At 36.1% G+C, this 22,613-nt stretch overlaps 1 protein-coding gene across 1 annotated transcript in view; it reads right to left on the bottom strand.

Moving 5' to 3' along the window:
• The window catches only part of LOC117403752 (doublesex- and mab-3-related transcription factor 1), a 37,040-nt gene extending 14,925 nt beyond the window's left edge, over window positions 1-22,115 (bottom strand). Inside the window, exons 1-3 of the mRNA XM_034006137.3 lie at window positions 21,699-22,115; window positions 19,871-20,054; window positions 10,390-10,550 (exon numbers count right to left, since the gene is read on the bottom strand). Of these exons, the coding sequence (XP_033862028.3) occupies window positions 10,390-10,550; window positions 19,871-20,054; window positions 21,699-22,016 (663 nt within the window). The 5' untranslated portion in view covers window positions 22,017-22,115. The remainder of the gene's footprint in view (window positions 1-10,389; window positions 10,551-19,870; window positions 20,055-21,698) is intronic.
• Window positions 22,116-22,613: the final 498 nt, after the last annotated feature.

A 22,613-nucleotide genomic window follows, 5' to 3' on the forward strand; every position in this document is an offset into this window, starting at 1 on the left:
ATTGAAATGAAACCTACTGTACTGTAAGCTCCCTGGTCAGCATCAGTGCTCTAGTCTATTAACTCAACCTATTGGCTTGAGCCTACCCCAGATAATATATTTACAATTGCACAGGGATAAGAGCCAGTTCAGGTTTTACTGTATGCTTACAGTAATACAGTAAGTCACACATTTTGGTGTGTCTCACTGACCTTCTTAAGGTTTTTTGTGAAGGACGGTGATTAAACAAAATCTTTTTTTCATATTTGTTTAAAGAAATGTATCAATAGCAAGCTTCTGAATGTTTTCAAATAGATTTTTAAAAATGAAGTTGTTGAATTGCATTAGCAGTGGGATCATAATACCTTTTATGTCTGGATTGGAATAAATACAGTTTTACAGGTGAGCTGGGGGTTCAAAATCAGGAGGTTGCTGTTGCTGGGACGCAGCTCTCAAGTAAATCACAGAGCAGGGAGATTATGCATTACTTCCTACCTACCTGAAGGGTTCTTATCTGGCACCATCAGTTGTCTGGATTTTGTACACTACCCCTATATTTTCATTTTCTACCTGCATTCCACCAGGGTTCTTCACAATTATTCTAAAAGGTGGAAGATATGTTCCAAGATACAGAGTTTATGCAAAATGCGTGAAATGTAAACATTTAATATGGAATATTCATAACAAGACAAAAAAATAAAAATAAAAAAACAAACTCAAATGATTAATAAAAATGAAGTATAAAAGGCATAGTTAAATCTTTATTTTGTGGGCCTTCCCTTTCAGCATCAGGACACATCTACATAACGTTCTGTAATGTAATTTCTCACAGTCCACTGTTGTCTGGGGAAGATGCATGCCCACATACATCCCAGCCTCTGGCCAATGACAGACTTTATATCAGAGGTGTCCAAACCGCGGCTGCATGCGGCTCCCGGGCAGTTCAAGTGCGGCTCCCGGTGAAACGCTGGGTGACGCACGCTTTGCGGCTCGAATGAACTGAAGAATAATATACAAAACGAAAATAAAAAGATAAAAAAAGTATTATTTTTGTTCTCTGTATTCATTCATGTTTATTATTCTTTCTTCTCTCCCCTTCTCTATCGTCAGTTTCTTTGAGCCTGCATGTACGCTGCAAGGGCATTTGGTCACTTGATGACCTTCGACACCGCGCGCTGGCGCATGCATATTTTGAGCACCTCGAGTGAGAGCCGGATGTGCAGATGAAAGTCAATTTCATGATTGTGAATTAAGTGCTCATTCGTTTAGTGGAGACAATGGCACTGAGCAAACCATCCACGAGTAATAAACACAAGCCAGAATGGGAGGAAGAGTGTGCTTTCACTGAAAACAGTGGTGAACCTGCAACAAATCGCTTACACACTGTAGTCTGTGCAAGGCGTGCAACCTCAAACGTCATTACAAAACAAATCACAACAAATTTTCATCTGAATATCCTCCTGGATCAGACTTGAGGGGAAACAAGCTGGCTCCTTTTGGTGTTCAGTAAAGAAGTTGATGTAACGACTCAAGCAAGTTTTGCATGGCATGGGAAATCGTTCTTACCAAACGTCCTTATTCAGATGAATGAATCGTGTTATATATTTTTATGTTGGCGCCTGACTAGAGAATGCATGTTTAAATGTTGTATTGCAGGTCTAAATGTATTATTATATTTACATATCTTACGTCTCGTCATGAGCAGGTACTGTAATCCCTTTCAAAATAAATACAGTGCATGTCATCCACGAAGCTCTCAAAAGTATTTACCCCTTTCAGGACCAAGCATTTTTCAGTGGGATGCTCCCCCAGGACAAGGCACTTTTTGGCTCCAGCTGACTCTCTTCCTATAGAAATTCACTAAAATGTTTTTATGGTAGTGTCTTGCAAATGGTGTCCTTTTTTTCAGAACACTCTGGGGAACATTATAAAGTACTACAGAAACCATATAACCTTTTCACTTTTTTTTTTTTCAACACAATATTTCATTATGTATTCTGCTTAGAGATGCATACATAAAAACGTGTTATTCTATGACCCGAGGCACCTTACAATACTTCCTGAAAGTTGAAAAATATTGGTGTTTGGGCAGATTACAAGACATTGTTTCACCTGAGTGATTGCAATGACATAAACCCATCCCTTGTTATATCGCCCCTCGCTATACTGCGGATTCGGATATATCGCGTCCTGGAGTTGGCTCCCCATTTTTACAGTCTATGTGCATGTCTTAGCTGCAATATATATAGGCAATTTCACTTAGAATTACTGTTAGTTTTATTTCGGCGATAAACAAGTTTCTGTGATGTTTTGTTTCTGCTGTTGTCTCTGCCCTTTAGACACTAAATGCCCCTCTCAGTGACGTCACACGAAAAAAAAAAAACTATCAGGAAGTGAACGTCAGTCCCTCCCCTAGCCATTGATGTGTGTTTCAAGCCTGTGCTGCAAACTACAGTGGCCCTGTAAGTCATCAAAACAAAGTGGTTTTTTTTTGGTTTTATCATGTTTACATGATCGCGGTCCTAGAAGCCCAGTTCAGTAAGATCGTGTTAACACGATCCTGGTCCTTAAAGGGTTAATACACACAGCAGACATACAAAACAAAACTGAGCATTCAGATCTTCAAGGGAAGAGCTTGTCAAAAAGAATCCTTACAAAAATGTATCTTTTTATGTGGTGTTTTTGGTGAAATCAGGACAGTTATCCTATTTTGCTTCACAATAACTGAATATATTTTATTGAAAGTGCATAATACACACAGTATAAATAGAAATAATGGAAAAACACTAGTGTTACATTTTAAGTTTAATACACTAATCAATAAAATTACACAGAAACTGTAAGGCACAATGTTCCTTGTTCTTGTGTATTTTTCTGCCATGAACAGATAACAACTACTGTGCTACACAGAGTAAGTGCAAGACTTCGTTATAATGTTCGAGAGAATTAAAAAAACAGTTTAAAACAAGGATTTAAAATGTCTTGCTCCAAAACATTATATGTTTTATGTGTCTTACAGCTCTCAGCCATATGAACACTGTGGTATGCGGCTTGTAGGGTCAGGAAGTTTGGCCACCCCTGCTTTATTCACTTCCATCTGCTATTTGCAGGTTGGTCCTTATCACTAGGGGAGTCAGGTTTAAATGTGTACACACTGCATTTTTGTTTACAACAACGAAATGTTTAGCCACTCACTAAAAGTATGTTATTCATTTGCTGTATTCTTATTTGGAACAGCTTATTTGAATAGATTGTGTATTGCTTACACTTGGTCCCTTAATTGCGCATCTTTGTAAATTTGGCAATGCATAAGTGTTTACTACAGTTAAGAGTGCACGTTTACAGACATTTGTAAATATGAAAGGCTTACCATACAGATTCAGAGCATATTCACCCCCCTTCAATAAATGTGCCTAGGGACCGTTCAGTTTGTCCACCCACCTATCTGGCTAGCCATTGTTTTTGTAATAGGCATTTTGAAATTTATTATCAAGACAAACAATTGACTGCTAAGTCTATAAATCACTATTGCTGCACAAAACGTATCACCCTAAATCAATCTCTACAGTTTGTTATTAATTGAAGTGAGGAACTGAAATGTTAATTTGATTTTTTAAGCAGTTTTCACATGCAAGCATTTTCTAGTTCAGTAAACAGCTAAGTGTAAAAGTTCTACTTCTACGACATAAATATGGCAAACATCTGAAGCTTTCATTGTGTCCTCCTTCCTGACAGACAACATAATTAACCTTTGCAATTCTGTTCCAACCTGCTATTGTCTGAAAGGCAGTGACCCAAGAAAAAATATGTTACCATCAGAATCTCGACTGCTCTGACACCAAGAGATATGGCCCTATCAGCACAATCGAAAAATAGAACACTTAGATTAGATCCTTGAAGAAATAAAGATTTAATTTGTTTCACACATGAGCTCTCTGACACAAGGGGATACTTTTTAACATAAATCTACAAAATGAATAACCTAAGATATGAGTACATATCCACCACTAAAAAATCTCAGGGTAGACAAAAAAAAACAACTATTGTATAGAAAACTTTTTTTTTTGTTTTATTTATCCTATGCATGCTTTGTAAAGTCCTATCACTACATTCTATCTAGCCAAGAAGCACTACTTTAAATAGTTCACCAAATAGCCAAAGTGAAATTAGACATATTCATTCTGTAAAAGTCACAATCTATGCTTGTATTACTTCAAATGGAAGAAAAATATTAACATAGGATTACTGCAGTATGTCATTTTATTATAACCCAGGGGTGTGCAATTTTTGAAAAAAACTTCCTGTCCAAGGGACAAAATGCTAGAAAAATCTAGCATTTCAGTATCTTAGGTTTCGGTTTCGATTACTGTATATACCATGATTTTGAAGCGCAGCATTACCGCAGAGCATATTAAATTGCTTTACATAACCAAGAATGCTTACCGACCCAAAATAAAATATATATATATATTTTTTTTTACAGATGTTGATGAGTTGACAAATCTATCTGATGGCGAACTTCTTCACACTACGCACCCGTCAAACAATTTGGTGTCAAATCAAAACAAGACACAGTATTTATAAAATTCTTTCTGATCCTACTTCCTGAGGTTGTGGGTACCACTGACATGTTTACAGTTTGTAGGTAGGTGTGACAGAAATACAGTGATTCTTGGTTGTAAATCTCCCTCCCGACCTGTGAGGGCGCTAAGCAGCGAGAACAGAGTTCCCTGTACAGGCTGACCTGACAGTTCTTTCCCAGGGTTCAAGGGAAGTCGGCCAGCTAGGAAGGGGGCGGAACTCCGTTGCATTAACGCATTGACCCGGAGGGGTGGCTGCATTAATTTACTAAGGGGTCATGTGTGACGGCATAAAAGGGGGCGGAGAGACGCAATCTGTTCCTTCGCTTTGGTTTACGAGTTGAACCTGAAAGGACCCATGAGAGAACCATATATATATCTATCTATCTATATATATATATATATATATATACACGTACTGTGAGTGTTTTGTTTGTTTGTCTGTAATTGTCTTGCCTTGTGCATTAACAGACGGCTAACATGATTCCGGAGCTGTCGCTGAGGGCCAGCACAAAGCCGGAACAGCACTTCACTGCTGTCACTAAATAAACTGTATCACCCACCATGAGCACTACTGCACGCACCCAGGACTGGTGTTAGTATTATTGTGGGGCGGATATATTGTGTTTATTGTTTGGGATTGTAACCCATTGTTATTTACTCCATGCAATACACATTGTTGTTTATTGCCGGGGTCCTATTTGGTCACCAGACCTGGATAAAAATAAAACCCCTTTTCCAGCTGGATTAGAACTCTTGTCAGTTTAATCACGCAATGCATCACCCCTGCACCTGTATCCACTTAACCACTTTGACACAGTAGGAAATCAGTAAATTACACTTATGGAGATATTTCTAAAGGAAAATGAATTTGAGTACATTTTAAAACTTATTTTTTACATTCAAACTAGGTAATCGTAGGGAATATTTCATCAGAGTGAAAATGTTATTCTCTTAATAATCTTCAGATACCCAGCTGTGTAGAAAGGTATAATACGGTATACTTTCGGTGGATATTTGTCCTGATACACAAGCCGAAAGTCATGTTATATCAGTCACAGGTCAAACAGGTAGAATGTTCACCGGAGCGGAAGGGTTAAAGGATTGGTTTCTAAACTACATTACCCAGAAGACTGGCGATGATGCTTGTTTATACATTTTAGTTTCCTATACGGCCATTGGATAAAGAGAAATCATTTTGGTTTGTGGGCATTTCAGTGGGTATTGCACGGTCAGTCTCACAGCGCAAAGTTGTATTAAAAATAATTAAGTCAATCTCTAGCTATACAAACCTACCGCCAACCACCCGATTAAGCAGCTTTTTAAAAAATAAATAAATTGCTAAACCGTTATATATAAAATAGTTTAAAGGTTAAATACTCTTGCTAGAGCTGGCGGTCAAACTTTACTGGGCTACTGTAGACACATTTTGCATATACAGTACTGTAGATTGGACAGGAGGAAGTAATTTACTATATCATCCCTGCGGTTTCTAATGTCATTCAACTCAGAAGCCTATATTGGTTACGGTCGCTAAATGCAGATCATGTGACAAGACCGTCCTTTACTGCTTCCTCACTTTAAATTCAGATTTTAAGAACATTTTGCATTTGCATTTAGTGCTTTAAGATTTTCCACTTTTACTTTATATAGCAACAAACCTCTGTCAGCACTGGAGTACATACAGTACATACACAGAACATTGTAGTAAAATAAACAAGCATGGTGAAGATTAGAAATGTACAGAAAAACATTTTACTAACCACTATAAACTATAGTAAACGCATTGTCCCATAAAGTTCAGACCTGTTAATAAAGGTACTGTATTTTCTCCACTGGTACTGTGCACAACACACTATATATTTAATTCTAATAGTCCCTATTTACAAACCTTTAAAGAATATTTATTTAAGGACTGTTTTTTGTTTATAAACATTGTATTAGGTTAAACAGCGCTTACTAATAAACACTCTCTTAAACAGTTGTTTCATGAACCTCAAACTTGGTTTAATTAATCCGCTTTAAAAAACAGTGCTAAACAAACATTTCTTAAAACAGTCCTTCAAATGTTTTGGGTATAGGGCCCTATAGTGCATATGCCCTATTTTTTAGTGGCCATACACATCCTCTATACCAGTCTATGACACTTTATTTAAACTTCAGCATACCTTATATGGAACCGATGATGGGCGCTGCACTATAGCCTTTTGTATATGACTACTAAACACTGTAATCAGATTAAACATCTCATATTACAGCATCATGTCTTAGAAACTAACAAGAATGCATATGACAGCTCTTAATCTACTATGTCCAAATTACCCAGTTTGGATAAGGGTTACAGAACTCCCAGTGGCAGAATTAGTTACCGTTCTGCATGGAGGAATATTAAAAATGTAAACACTCTACAAAGGGGTACCACACCATGAAGACAGACCCACCTTTCCGCTGTGTTCGTCCAGTCAGTTGGAACGGTGGCATAACCGTCAACACGGTGCATTACCATTCTGTGAAAGGGAGTCTGACCTTGCCAGCTAAAACACTCCTGCCAACCAAAACACTAAGGCTACAGATTGACATGAGCCACTATCAACAATTTGCCATTAAATTTAATCATGATTTCAAATAAGAATTGTGCAACAGACCTGTGTGTGACCCATCATTGCCATGCTAGCAGTTAGCACACTGCTGATCTCACATGTACTGCAGTAGCTTTTACATCACAGTTTCTATCACAAGAATCTTAACTTCCTTCTACTTGAATATAAACTTTATGGGATCCATAACTAGGTTGTATTAAAATAAAGCTAATTAAAACTTAGACATTTAATAACATGTCAACAGACAATTGCAACACGCTGATAATGATTTCTTATTGAAATGCTTTTCTAATTTCATAATTAAGTTTCTTTTAGTTCTACAGTATCGCTTCATGGGATATATTTTTCACTAACCTGGCCACAAAAATAAAAATACAGAAATAATGAAACTACATACACATTTAAGTATATTTATATCACCATAAAAATGATTTCTTGTTTACAGATTAAATGTTGAAACCTATAACCAGCTATACTAATATGGTAAGTTCTTTTTCAATCTATTAGTTTCTATAAGGAATCTCAAGATTAATTTGTTTAAATTCTGGCCTCACTGCGGAAAATACTATATGAATATTTAAATTTACCTATAAAGTCTTTCTGAGACATCAGGAGCCACATCCGCTTTTATTGAAACACTTGCTTCTCCCCACTTGTTTAATTGGGCTTATTCCCAGCAATATTATTTTTGGGTTTCTGGAGTTTAACTCAAATTACTGTGTGTTCACACCCACCCAACTACCGTGTCTTAGCTACATTTTTGCATATGCCACCCAGCTGTAGCAAATAATATTAATATTAAAAGTTTAACATGTACCCTTCAGTAATTTCACTTGCATATAATTAATAAGATTACTATAACAGACCACAAATAACATACTGGTAGATCATAGAAAGCTTTGTAAGTAAAGGCAAAAATCCACTAAAATGGTAATGGAGACGTCTTGAAGATAATTAAACATCTGAGTACTCCCCCTACTGTTTCACTTCATGAATAGCAAAATTAACACGATTTACTTCAGTCTTACCATTTCATTTTATTTCATAGTTTGTATTGCATAATTAGTGTTCTGTGTTTCCGGTTCATTCAGAATTTTACCGAAAAATTACAGGATTTTTTTTTTTAACTGGATTTTGTTTTTTATTGATTTATACCCACTTTTTGTCTATTATTCAATATTTTCCCGGTACTATTGTCTAGGAAATACACAATATTTTGATTAAAATGCTGTTTATTTTGACTCCGACATTGTAATAAGAAGCTCTACACTGTATATCCATGGATACAGCAGACGTTTAGACGTCAGATGATCAAATAACATTAAAACGTGGTTCTCTGTTACTTCACAAACACATGAACTGATTATGTTGGTCATAGTCTGATTATTGTGGCAATTGCTGGGTGTAGTAACTACAAGCTTGATTAAAAACTAAATTGAAATACACGAAAACATAACATTTTTAGTGGATGATGAATGGAGAGAAAAAGTAAATCAGTTTATGAATATTCAAAAGAAAACAAATGTTTTTAAGTATGCAAAAAACAAAAATAGAAGAAGTGTGTCAGATGAGGCAAAGGATGTTCATACCTTCTGTAGATACTATTTCCATCAGCACAGCGATTGCCCAAATGTTACCAGCTAACTTGGGAAAACGTGGCTTTGACTTGCACAGATTCTGCTTCATCATACATGCCAGGGACATTATTAATTAGAAACCAGAACTGCTATGCATCATATTCCACATGTGAAGTGTTGTTTCAATTAAAAACTATTTGGTACCGATTTTATCCTTATTTTAATATCAAAGGAGCACTTGATATTTCCTTTTTACTTACCTGTTTGATATCCTACTATATCTGTGTGATTTTCTATTGTTGTTTCTGCTTAGATCATTATCTGCTAGGGGTGAGACGATACACCAAGGTCACGATACGGTCCTTATCACGATACACAAGCCACGAAACGATACATATCACGATACTAATGAAAAACTCATCTCTACTTGACGGACTAGAAAATAATTAAAATTTCAATTCTATAGACACAGATTCAGTTCAAAATAAATTATATTTATTTCCCACAAAGTAGTAAACCAGCAGTATGTGAGTTCCTGGGATATCCATTTTAGCTGAATCAACCAAATCTTTCCACATTTCTGAGAGGAAAAAAATACAAAGCAATATGTCTGATAACTATTAAATCTATTAATTTTATAACTAAGTATTTGTATTTTTGAAGTTAAGGTTGAGTATATTATTTTATTTTGTATACTATTCTACACTGTGCTGTTTTTAAATGTGGTTAGAAATCATTTTAATTATTAGATTAAAATGAATGATAAAATTAGTATTAAATAAGTGATTTTTATCAGGATTAAAAAGTAACATATTCAACCAAATCAAAGTTTAAGGGTTATTCAACCAAATATACTGAGCATCAAAATAAACTCATCACTTATATCTGAGCATCAAAAGAAACTTATCACTTATATTTGGATAAAATTCACTAGATGTGATCGACAAATGACAAACTCCATTTTAGAGCAGGTGCAGTGACTTTTTATTGTATTATTATTATTATTATTATTATTATTATTATTATTATTATTATTATTATTATTATTTTTATTAATGTTTTCATCTAAGTTTCGTTTTTTTCTCTAAATTTCGTTTAACTTTTTATTATTGTTAAGTCATTTATTTCACGTTTTTGTCCGTATCAGTTTTCATTAACAGCTGTAACCCTAAATTAAATTAAAATAAAGAACTCGCCATTGTTTCCTCTACTCCTGCGTAGCGGAAGCGTCTGGCCGGCTCATTGCACAATGGGATCTGTCTAGGATCAAGTGGAGTTTACGTTCAAACAGCCAAGACCTTTTCTTTCATGATTTACAGCTACTCATTTCAAGCTTGTATCACGATACACGATGCACGAAGGTGTATCGTATCGTGTTGTAAAGTATGGTGATGCATCGATACACGATGAATCGCCTCACTCCTGTTATCTGCCATGCTTACCAATTGTTCCAGCATAAATTGCTTCTGAAAAGACTCTAGGCTGATGCAGAGGAAGTGAGGTGGGTAAGCATAGCAGAGTTATACGGGATATAATAAAATATGCTTCTCCACCTCACTTCCCTCGCAATCAGCCTTGCAGAGTGTTTTTAGAAGCAATGGGATTTTAGAAAGCAGTCCCACCCAGTGCAGTTCCCTCATCAGCCCTTGGCACCTGGTACTGCTGGTAGTTGTACAGGTTGTTGTAGTAGGCTGGGTAGCGGGATGGCTGGTAGAAGTTGCTGTAGTAGGAGGAATCAACAATCAGCTCAGGTGTGCTCTCTGTGTGCCCTCTACTGGTGACAGATGGACTGTCTTGCAGATTGGTACGGCTCTCTGTAACATAAAATAGTGGAGAAGCCGAGCTAGTCAGTAGCTATTTCATTACATTTCACCATGCTTTCAGGCAAACGTGAAGTAAAAAACTGAACGCATCAGATGATGAATGCAGACCCCTTACAGGCAGAATTTACTACCAATCAAAAATACAGTATACCAAAACAAAAGGATGTTATTGATAATATCTGCCCAGCTTTAATGAGCATACAGAACCTGGAAAAGCTAACCCAGAAATAATTGAGATGTTATAAATATCAGAATGACCAAGCAACATAAATCCTTTAGGACAGCTGTTTAATATATTAATAATATATTAATAAAGCTGTTTAATAAATCCTTTAGGACAGCTGTTTAATATATTATATTAAACAGCTATTTACAGCTGTTTAATATAATTCACATTTGAAGCTGATTTGGCAGACTGATTGTAAAACCGGCTACTCTGTGACCTAAAAAATTAAAAAAGCAGAGTGAAAGCATGGTAAAACTCAGGTTAACATTGCTACGCAGAGAGAGGTATGGTAAAGCATATTAAAAAATAAATCATTGTAGAACTATGATAAACCATTTGAAATGCATAGGACCTGTATAACCATGGCAAAAGCATGGGAAAACTGCAAAAGATCCCATGCAAATTTACTGTGGTAAATAAACTTTTACTAGGGGAATGATTCAATACAGTTTTGTTTTTTGCTTTTTTGTTTAAGTGCAACCTTGTTTGTATTATACCTGTCACCTACACAAACTTACATTCTGACTAGCAGTTATGAGTATTTCCAGGCTTTACTGTAATCTTAGTTAGAACCATCTGAGTGTTTTGCCTCTATCTCCACTGTGACTAATTTAGCATGAAGAGAATGGATCTCACAGTACATTACAGCAAGAGGACATTATCACTCTGCTTCCTCCCAGCAACAAACAGGTCCTCATTACCAACCACTTGAAATGTAATTCAATTGAACTGTACAATACAGAGTATACAAATAGAACACCACACGTCACTGAGTGCTGCAGTTATAGTTGTTACATGAGTGACTGACATACATAACAAACTTAACCCCTTCAAATTCTTGGTATTTGGTCAAAGTCTTGTTATTCGCTCATGTAAACAACTATGGTACATGGTAGAAATGTGTATTATCATGAAAAGTTCTTTAGAAACAAGTGAGGTTCCAGGTAATTATAGTACTATTAGTTTACCTTCCATAACAAAATGGTGGAAGCAATATTAAGAGGTAAGCTTCAAAACTATCTGTATAGCAACACTATAATAGGAGATAGCCAGCATGGGTGCAGAACATCGAGGTCCCGCTTACAGTAACTAACCTACCTGACATGTCTGAGGACATTACAATTTACTTTTTTTTTTTTTTTAATTCAAAAAGCCTTTCACAAAGTCCCACACAAAACATTTATACATAAATTAAAATCAGCAGAAATACAGGGAAGGGCATGTAATTGCTTGCAGAACTGGCTAAAAAAAAGTTTGTAATTCTTAAGAGGTCCAGTTTTGGTCACCTTGAGAAAGTACAGAGAATGGCAATAAGGCATGAACCATGAGGACAGGTTAAAATAATGAAATCTCTTCAGCCTAGAAAAAAGAAAGGAAAAGAGTGGGCTTGGTGAAAGCTTATAAAACAGAATAGATCAAGACAATCCAAGTCACTTCTTCAAATTCAGCACAAAGAGAACGAGAGGGCACAAATGGAAGCTGAGTAAAAGTATGTTTCAAACAGAAGGCAGGCAGCACCTTTTTTACAGTTATAGATACAGATTCTAGACTATTCATTTAGAGGCCCCTAGTAGGGACAACGGTGTGCTAAGATGGGATGAGCCTTGATGGACAGAACATCTTCTCATTCCCAAACCTTTCTTATGTTCAATGAATTCTGCATAGTATTGCCTATATAAATACAATCATTTCTACTCTGCACCAGATCATTGCTGATTATAGAATGTGGAAAACCTACAAAATGCTGAATCCATTGAACACTGAAAAGTACAATGTACAAGACAATTATAAAAACAAGACCGGCCTGCACTATGTTTTTCACCACTTGAGGGTGCTAATTCAAAATCAAAAACTTTCTTTTTTAAAATAACACATTTTAATCATCCTTGATTTTACAGACAGAGCAGAACATTAAAAAAAAATGTCGCAATCATTTTATTTTATTCATAACAAAACAAACACCAGGAGCACAAAATGTAATTCTTCTATTTTATACACAAAAATGAAAGAAAAAAAAAAATCATACCCATAGCCACACAAGAGCAACTAAAGCGCTCCACCTAGTGGTAATAATGATCAACTACATATTTAAAAATACAGATAAGACACAAATAAACAGGTGACTGTGAATATGTTGTGTTTTATTGAGCAGCATTAAGCTTTCCAAACACAATGGGCCTGACAGTCTTTAGTTTTAAATCTATTTCTGAAACAATAATGCAGATTAGTACAAAGGAAAGACTCCCCATTTCATTGTTCATTTGATGCAACACTCATCAAACTTTTCATTTCGAAGAAATGAGGGTTGTTACTGTTATGCTGGCCAGGTCCCTGCCAGCAAATTGCCAAGATGAACTGCTTTGTACTATTCCATCAGCAGTTCAATATCACTACTAGCTGTTTTGGCCTGTCAGTGATTTTCCTTTAAATCAGGAACACAGCCTTGACACTGCTGGCATCTCACCTCCCCAAGAGCACTATCAGGACCGCTAGAACAGCATGTTTCTCCCACAAGACAGCACTAAGGGAACTGATCAAGAGATGGGGAAGTTTGGCACCAGCACATGACCCTTATGCTAACATACAGACAGCAAAATAAGTTAGTTTAAATCCGTCTTTCATTTTCTATCCCTCCTCTTAAATCATTTGTTACCGAACCTCCCCATCAGGTCCTGTACGGGAACATGTAAAAATAATGACAGCATATAACTGGTCTTCAAACAGAATATTATGGGATAACATATTAAAATATGTTCTTCACAGAATGTATTCCAATGGAACATGAGGGGAATAACAGCTATTGCAATAGAATGAGGGTTGGGACACAGAAGTGCATTCACAGGAGAAAAAGACCATGTTCATATTTGCAAAACAGATTTAAAAAGTGTCAAGAAGTTATTTTTTTAATCATTTGCTGCTTATGTACGTCTGTTTTCTCAAGCACTGTACTTCAAACTCGGCTAGGTAGCCTGGTTTTAACATTGGGTCGACTGGTTCTAAAAACCACATGATTTTAAGCGGACATGTGAAGATGTGCTCCATATCATCTGTGTTATTCATGGGGAACAACTTCAAATCTCAACTCAAAGCTATCCCCTTGAATAACTTCAGAATCATAAAACACAGCTGTGTACCAAGTATGAAGTCAATATCTTGTGTTGCTTTGTGTTTCCAACTGTGCATTCTGAGCACAAAACCAAGGGTACTGTACAAATACTACAGTACATCTATTAACACTAATACACATCAAAGTAAATGAAATAATCTTCAAAATACTGTATAACCAAGTAAGAATGCATGTTTATTAGAAGCTAATAAGATATGTCATTATTTATTTTTTACTAGTTTGTCCATCGTATAGATAAATTACTTTTAAACAAAAAGCTGTCATCATACAATGTACATCACCTCACCTTGAGGTAAAAAAAAAAAATGGGGTGCAAATGAAAAATTCACAAAGCCCTTTACACCAAAGATAAAGCTTTACTTGTGTTTTCAATGAAATTTCAGAGGAAATGGATTGTACAATGCAGAAGAACAGTTTGGCAAGCTGAACTGGTGGTGTCGAACCATTTATTATGTGAGGGCAACTCTTACTTGATTAATGTTAATTATATGACCAGTGAAATACAAGTAAACACAGTATACACTTCAAAAACTTTGGAATAGTTGTTTATCCATGGAAGCAAAGCAACTTACTGTACAAACAAGAACATTTAAATAAAAGTCTATTCGCATTTTTCAGCTCATGATGTATTTTGAAGTTTTCCTCAAAACAAACAGTGTAACTGATGTACACTGCATTACAGCTGTACCCTTTCTTTTGATGTTGTTCCAATCCTTTCTGAGGGGTACAGACAAGGTGCTGTGAAGTGTTCTAACTCAAAGATAGAAGAAGAAAGAAAACCACTGCACTAGACTGATGACAGGTACTTGAACTGCTGACAACACAGTGTTAGCTGCTGTTTCTGACTAGACCAGGGCTTTTCAAACCTGGTCCTCGGGACCCAAGTTTCTTCTGGTTTTCATTTCAACTCAGCTCTCAATTACTTAACGAAACCCTTTATTTAACTAATATTTTGCTTAATTATTTAGTCTCTGCTGTTAGAAAGTTGCAGATTTCAAGTTACTTATACATGTTACAGTTAACTTGAAATCTCCAACTGTTAACAGCTGAAAACAAGTAGAAAGAGCACAATATGGCTATTAGGTCAGTGGTACCACAACATTTTTGACTGAGAATTTAAATGACCTATTTTAGAGTTTAAAGCTACAGTATCCCACAGCCATGTTTAATTTTTTGAATATTTGTAGTTGTCCTTGTTTTATTGTCTACACAGTGCCACAGTGAAGTGGCTAGCATAAATGATTTAGTGCTGCCAAGTCACAGCACAAACCTAACACCTCAATGAGTATAATAGGCCTGTGTGAGCAGAATCTTCACTGACGTCAAGGCCAAGTCACCACATTCTTTATCACATACTCTCTATTACACGATAGCCTCTTGAATCAGGAAACAATAATTGCTAATTCATTTTTGTATCTCTTATTCTAAGAATACTTATCAAAGAACCTTTCTAGCTAAACTCCCACATCTATTACAAAGCTATCACATAGAAAGTAGCAGTATTAGTCCTGATCAAGCAGTATTTGAAAATAAGTGGACAGAAGCCACAAATTATACACAAAAAAAACCCTGCATTTTATTTTATTTCTTATTCAGAATTCCTGAATGGCCAAAGCGTTTTAAGAACCGAGACTGCAAATACATTACCTTACACCGAGGAATAACAGATGTGACTATTTTTACTGTTCCTTGTGAAACACCCGTAATTTCTGCAGTCTTTGATACAGAAGCACCTACCAACTGAGCTGCATGTCTTTTTTTATTTGTATAATTTGTAAATTACACAAGGGACAAGCAATACAGCTTTATTTCAAGACTTGAAAACCCATTTACAATGTTCACAGTAAGTTACGATTACTCAATGATAAACAACCCTAATTTCTTCAGGGAACTTGGGGGTGGAAATCGACTATAATTTCTGTAGTTCTGAATAAGAAAGAACCTGTCAAATATCAGCCCTACTAAAGACTGTCAGGCCCATTGTAACTAAAACTGAATTGCTACTTTTAATTTGATACCTTACAGTATACAACTGTGGCTGGGTGGCCCCACCGTACATATTTTGAGTTATATGTTGTATGTGGTGTGTTATTGTTGGTGTAGGTATTGGTACACAGAGTGTGGGTTATGTAGCACAGGTGATGTAAAGTGTATCATTGTATTTAGGCACAAGGATTGCACAATCACTCCACATGCAGATTAAAATAGGTATTAGTGTGGAAGCACGGGGAGTACAATTAGTTCACGTGCAGCTGTGCTGAGATTCCAATTGAATGACTGATTAGCAATCGAGTCTTGGTACAGCTGCATAAAAGAGAGAGTGCTTCACGCACACGGGGTGTTGAGTGTTCGAGAGTGGAGAATGGGAGGGAGAGAGAGAAGGAGAAAGTAATTATAAATAACAATTGTTATTCGTGCTGAAACAGTTCACCACGATACTTGTTTGTTTAGTGTTCGTCCACTGTGTTTGTCTGTCTATTTTGGCCACCGTGCCGTTTTCTTTTAGAAAGTGTTTTGTCTGTTTATTTTACAATAAATCGGCGCAATAGCGCCATTCTCCATTCACATCCCACTGTGTGTGTTTCTGCTCCAGGTTTTTGTTAGAATCTGTACAATTCTAACTAGTGCTGGGGCAAATATCCGAATATTCAAACCAATATTTTTTTTAATGTATTCGGATTCAAAAATCAGATGTTCGTATTCGCTAGAAATGACAAAAATACCTTGCACTTATTTACCATCTCACCAGAATTTGCGTGACAGTTTCAAAAAAGGCAAATGAAAAACAGCTCAGTGTGATATGTGATATATATATATATATATATATATATAAATAAAAAAATAAAAAAATATTATATATATATATATATATATATATATAAATAGTGCTGGGACGAATTTCATGTTCGGATATTCCCGCATAATTTTTCAAAAAAAGTCATTATATTGCTCTGATCGCGGGCAGGGTGTGTGGCCGTGGCACCTGTGTGTGTGTGCCTTTATTTTACAGCAAGACCTCACAATATGTAACATGTTAAAATAGAAAAATATGCCAGGAGTAAAGAGACTTACTTACCCCAGTGAATTAACTACAAAACAAAGGATGCCAAATAACAGTTAAACATCCTGAAACAGATAGTACATAAAGCTGACAACACATATTTATTTATTTACTTATTTAATTTTTCATTCCGTGCCATTGCCGTTTCTTCACAGTAAACAGTGGCCATAGACACACTTTAATAAAATACAGTAATAATATGAGGTTTACTTGTGCCGTTTTGTAGATGAACAAGCAAACAAAAACTGAAATTTAACTTTAAAGACTTCAAATAAAACAAACGTGACTTCCAATAAAACAAGCAGCTTCTAGAGAAACGCCTTCTCCAAACCATGCAGTGCAGCACACATTTTCAACGTATTTTGCCTGGATTATCAACAATCAGTTTAATGTAATTGATTAACATTAACTTTATTGTAAAATTATACATCACTTACCACGGATTTAATACATTATGTGTGTTTAAATAATTGATTTATTTATTTAATATAGCATTGACGAGGCTGTTCACGGCTTCATTTTAAAATGATAAAATGTCGTTCGCCTCTGCTAACAAGGTGGCAGCAGTAGTTTTAGTGGTTATTTGCAATACGATGAACAGGTCACTCATGATCTCTGCATCGTCCCTTTGGTTCACAGCCGCAGCCAGCCTCCCGCAGTAACACTTCAAAGCTGCGCTGGGCTTGCAGAATCAGTGTTGAGTGACGTCTACAGCGCATCTCCACGATTCTGTGCAGCACTGTGCAGAATTGTGGATATCTGCGCTATAAGAACACGACCAATGTCTCAATTAAAATGAGCACAGATCCGCGACAGCAGCAGGATAGCTTGCTTATTATCAACGTAGTTTTGTTTAAACAAGTTATAACAGTATTCTAATGTTCTTAGGTAAGTGAAGAAATCTTTCTTTACAAACTCCACATGTGTAAGCTTACTTGTGCAATGTCGTGACATGTAGCTATAAATCCAATAACACGTTTTAGTATTAAAATACATTATTTTTTGCTATACATATTTTATTTATCCAGTTGAAACAATAAACAACTAATATTTGCTCTTAAATAATAACCTGTGGTACATGTTTGTGTTTTAAGCAATAAGACCAATCATTTCCAATTCTATTTACCATCAGCTAAACAAAGTATTTATTTATTTATTTAATTTTATACATTAAAATGACTTAACAAACTACAGCACCATGTAATTTTGAGCAAATAATAGACCTTAATACTGTTGTAGTATAACATTGAGTGTACAACTTTTTTTTTTTTTTTTTAATTCTGATTGTCTTTTTATAAGAAAGAAACATACCAAGTTTATTACCTGCATGATGTACTGTATACCGTGATATTAAGGTCACCACAGTGTTTTATTTAACGGTTATCATACCGTGCAAATTTTATACCGTCCCATCCCTAAATGGAGTTCACAAAAAAAAAAAAAAACGGTAACCTTTGCACTTCCTTTTTAGCTTAATTATTGAGCTTATTGCTTCATTTAAATTGTTTTCTTTATGTTAAGTTTTCAGGGCGTTTTGTTAATGCACTCTGATTTTTCGCTGTTCTACATTTATTTAATGCAACTGTTTATTTTAACCAATTTTTTTTTTTTTTTTAACACAACAGTACTCACACGTTTGGTCACCAGCAGAACTGCTGCATTGAAACCAGAGTGTAATAATCCAGCACCACTGCACTTGTATGTCAGCTGACAATGTTCAGCTGATATCCCATCACGCCTTTCTTCTTAAAAGCGTACAGCCTCTATATTTGAACCCCCAATATCTCTCACAAGCACCTGGGTACATATTGTTACTATATCACAACAAAAGGAATACACTTTCTTTTTTGGTACATATGTATAGCTATTATGTACTATATATCACCTTACAGTACAATAATACGACAAAAAATTGACTGAATGATAATACCCGAAAATAATCTTAATATTTTTTTAATAGCCGGCACAAATATAGTATTAGGCGGTGGATGGTACAGCTTATTTTGACCCCCTGCATTCATAGGAGGCTGTGTGGTCCAGTGGTTAAAGAAACAGGCTTGTAACCAGGAGGTCCCAGGTTCAAATCCCATCTTAGCCACAAACTCATTGTGTGACCCTGAGCAAATCACTTAACCTCCTTGTGCTCCGTCTTTCAGGTGAGACGTAATTGTAAGTGACTCTGCAGCTGATGCATAGTTCACACACCCTACTCCCTGTAAGTCGCCTTGGATAAAGGTGTCTGCTAAATAAACAAATAATAATAATTGTCACTATTTTTGGTTTAAAAATAATAGTTTTTTTTTTTAGCAGTACCTTTTAACATTTTAGCCTCTCGAGGTGCTTAACACAGAAAACCCGCCCCTTCAACTCTCTGATTGGTTAAATGTTGTGTCAAGATGTAACACAGCTGTCATGTGGTTCCAAGATTTTTTTTTCACGCTGCAATGTTCTACTAGAAGCAAAATCAATCCTTATTGTTAGACACAGTAACATCTGCAAGACGGGCGGATCGGGTTTTTTCAGCTGGGCGGTGACAGCCACCCGGGGAGAACCTAAAGAATCAAAGAATACAGCTGTGTATTGAGTTTGAAGCTAATATCACAAAGCATTAGGTGTGTATCATCTGGAAAACTAAAAGTCAGTGGTCAAAGTAACAAAAGGGTACCGTTAGATGTTGCCAGAGGAGTTTTCATAACATTGAAAATATGAGTCAGTTAAACATTAACAGTCATATGAAGGGCAGATCATTTATACCAAAATATGTGCTTTGTTTTTCCGGCGTTTCTGGTGTTTTGTCAATCCCCTGTATATACATATTTTGTATTTATTAAAACATTTTTAACAGGCTATAAGCATTTACCAGATTCTAAAGAATCCTGAATGCAGTTTTGATATACCTGTAACTGAAGAGGATGGTGCTGTGCTGGCTGAGGCTGAAGAAGGGGACCCTCCCCCTGGAGCAAACAAGCAGGAGCTGTTTCCAGTGCCTTCGCTTTTGATGAGCAGATCTGTGTCTGGAAGTGGAACAGGGTTGCAGATGCCCAGCTCCTCCTCCTGTGCCTGCTGCCTCCTCAGTGCTACCTAAACCCAAAAGGAGTGAAGTCAAAGAAGGAGAGCTACCCAATTCCAAATATGTTTAGCTATGAGGGACCAATTATCCCCCCCAATTTGTAATATGTTTTTTTCTCCTCACCGCAGCGACTCCAAGATTACCTCATTTAAGACCTGACAAGACTAAAGTATTTTTTATTAAGCTGCTGGATAAAACGTCATGTAATATTTAGTAATATATGAATAATTTTGTATCCAGTGAAACAAACATAATAATAATCATCATCATCATAACAATAAATAAATAAATAAACAAACAATTGTGCATTCATGATGTTTTTGTCATTACGCGTTTTCTAAATTTGGGTTGATTTACTATAAAGTATCTTTTACAATGGCAACCCTTTACAAATATCTTCATTATTTGTATTTGTTCTTAGAAAAAAACAATATGTGTGCATTCCTGAGGTGCTGTTAACGGAACAGTACGCTATTTTATTTATTTATAGAAAACGAGAACACTTAAGACCGTTACATAAAACAACAACCACAACAAAAAGGGGGCTGTTCAATGCAGTAATAGATTTTAGTCTCTTCTAGGCAATTTTCATCTTGTAACCTGGTTGTTCGGGTTCTGTAAATAACCAGTCTTATGAGATCTGCAGAATCCCTTCAATAAAAAAAGATTCATTCTAATTAAAACCAGCTGTGGGGTTGTTATTCAGATATTTACAAACTGAACACTTCCACGTAAATCTTTATTTTTTTCTTTTTACTAAAGCACAGATTTCAAAATATGTTTCTGTAAAAGACTTATTTTTAACTAGAACATGTGTGTATTCCAATACCACCAGTACCCAGTTCTATACAGTAAAATGTAGATAGTTCCCAACATGTCGCAATTTACAGTGAAGTAACGAAAATAGTTATTTTACTCCACAGCTGGGATAATAATAAAATCAATCTGTTTATATTAAGTACAGTAGGTACTTTTTAAAATGCTGTGAAAACATTGATTTAATAAAAAATACGAATCACATACGTTAATCATTCAAATATAATGCAAACACATAACAGGCCTGTCAGTTTTTTGGAACCTGTTTACCATTTCCTCCACGAGGCCTCAAAATACAGCATGTAGTAATGTATATAATGCGGCATTCATTTATATATATATATGTAACTTATTTAAAAATTGAAATCGACATACTAGCTTCTTTACTTTGATGATGTTACTGTGTCAACAGAAAACATGTACTATTGTACCGTCAGTAAGTACCTTGTATCGCCATTTTTATCCGGCCTGCCATCACTCAATGTGGAAAAAAAATTGTAAAATATTTATAAGCACCTTGCAAGATGAAAAACGATGTATGTTGGTAAAATTATATTTCAGTAAAATCACAGTGTGCCAAGTTTACTTATATACTATACTACATCAAAATATTACAATTCAGTCCTGGGCACCTCAGCGAATGAATGTGCCACGTGTTGACAGACCATGGCAACTGTCTATACAAAACGTGGATAATATTAATACATTTTTGGAATATCTGATCGAAAAATGTAACAATGTTCCTGTCCCTTAAAAAAAATGTTATCAAAACAAACAAACAAAAACAACAACAAACATGTCCTTCTCTCACAATTGCGCTAATTTGTCGCACACGATACCTGGGCCGCCATGACTCGCTGTCGTTCTGCAATCAGTTTACATTTCTGACACTGACAGTCTCTCCAGGTGCAGAATCTCTTGTGGCCCTTCAGGGGGGACACATAGCCGTGGTTCCTGCAGCGAGAACACTTCGGCATCCGAGGGGGCTTTTTGCCGGTTGCTGACGCAGACAGACCCGCACAATCCAGCAACTGCCCACCTTGCTCGCCATCGCTGCTGTTGTGCATGTCTTGGGGACGCTTGGCCGGCGATTTGCTGTTCTCTCTATGTTTCCTTTTAGAGTTTAGGGGAAGATAGCTCTCCGTGACCGTGTTCATTATCTCCAGGCCGATGTCACTTTGCCTTTTCTGCACCAGCTGATTGTCTGTGGCGTTCTGGTGCTGCGATGTATTGTTGCAATATACCAATGCAACAAGCTTTCTTTTTATTTGCAAGCAGTACCAGTTTGAAAATCTCTGAACGTTTTGGCGCGATTGGTCACAGCAATCGCGTGGGAGACGTTTGGAAATACCTCCTCCATCCACCCTGCGCAATTGGCTGTGACCAGCCAAATCCCCCGACAGACTTCAGATTAGGGTCTGACTGATGCATACAAACTGTATCTGTTACAGACAGTCTTCTATCGAGTTGTAAGCAGTTTCTGTATTTAAAAAAAACAAAAAAAACAATAATAATAATAATAATAATAATAATAATAATAATAATAATAATAATAATAATAATAATGCAAACTCTGGTCCAATCTACAAATGTCTATGCAGGTTTTAAAAAATTATATGTTCTATGATATTTGTTATAGAAGTAGTTTCCCAGCTCCCTGCCAGAAAGTCCCGCAACTACTCCTGAGCCGATGACCAGGCTGAGTTAGGAATTATAATTCATATGTATTAGCTTTTACTGGGCACCCAGCAGTG

The sequence above is a fragment of the Acipenser ruthenus genome, chromosome 1 (genome assembly GCF_902713425.1).
Source record: "Acipenser ruthenus chromosome 1, fAciRut3.2 maternal haplotype, whole genome shotgun sequence".
Classification (NCBI taxonomy): domain Eukaryota; kingdom Metazoa; phylum Chordata; class Actinopteri; order Acipenseriformes; family Acipenseridae; genus Acipenser; species Acipenser ruthenus.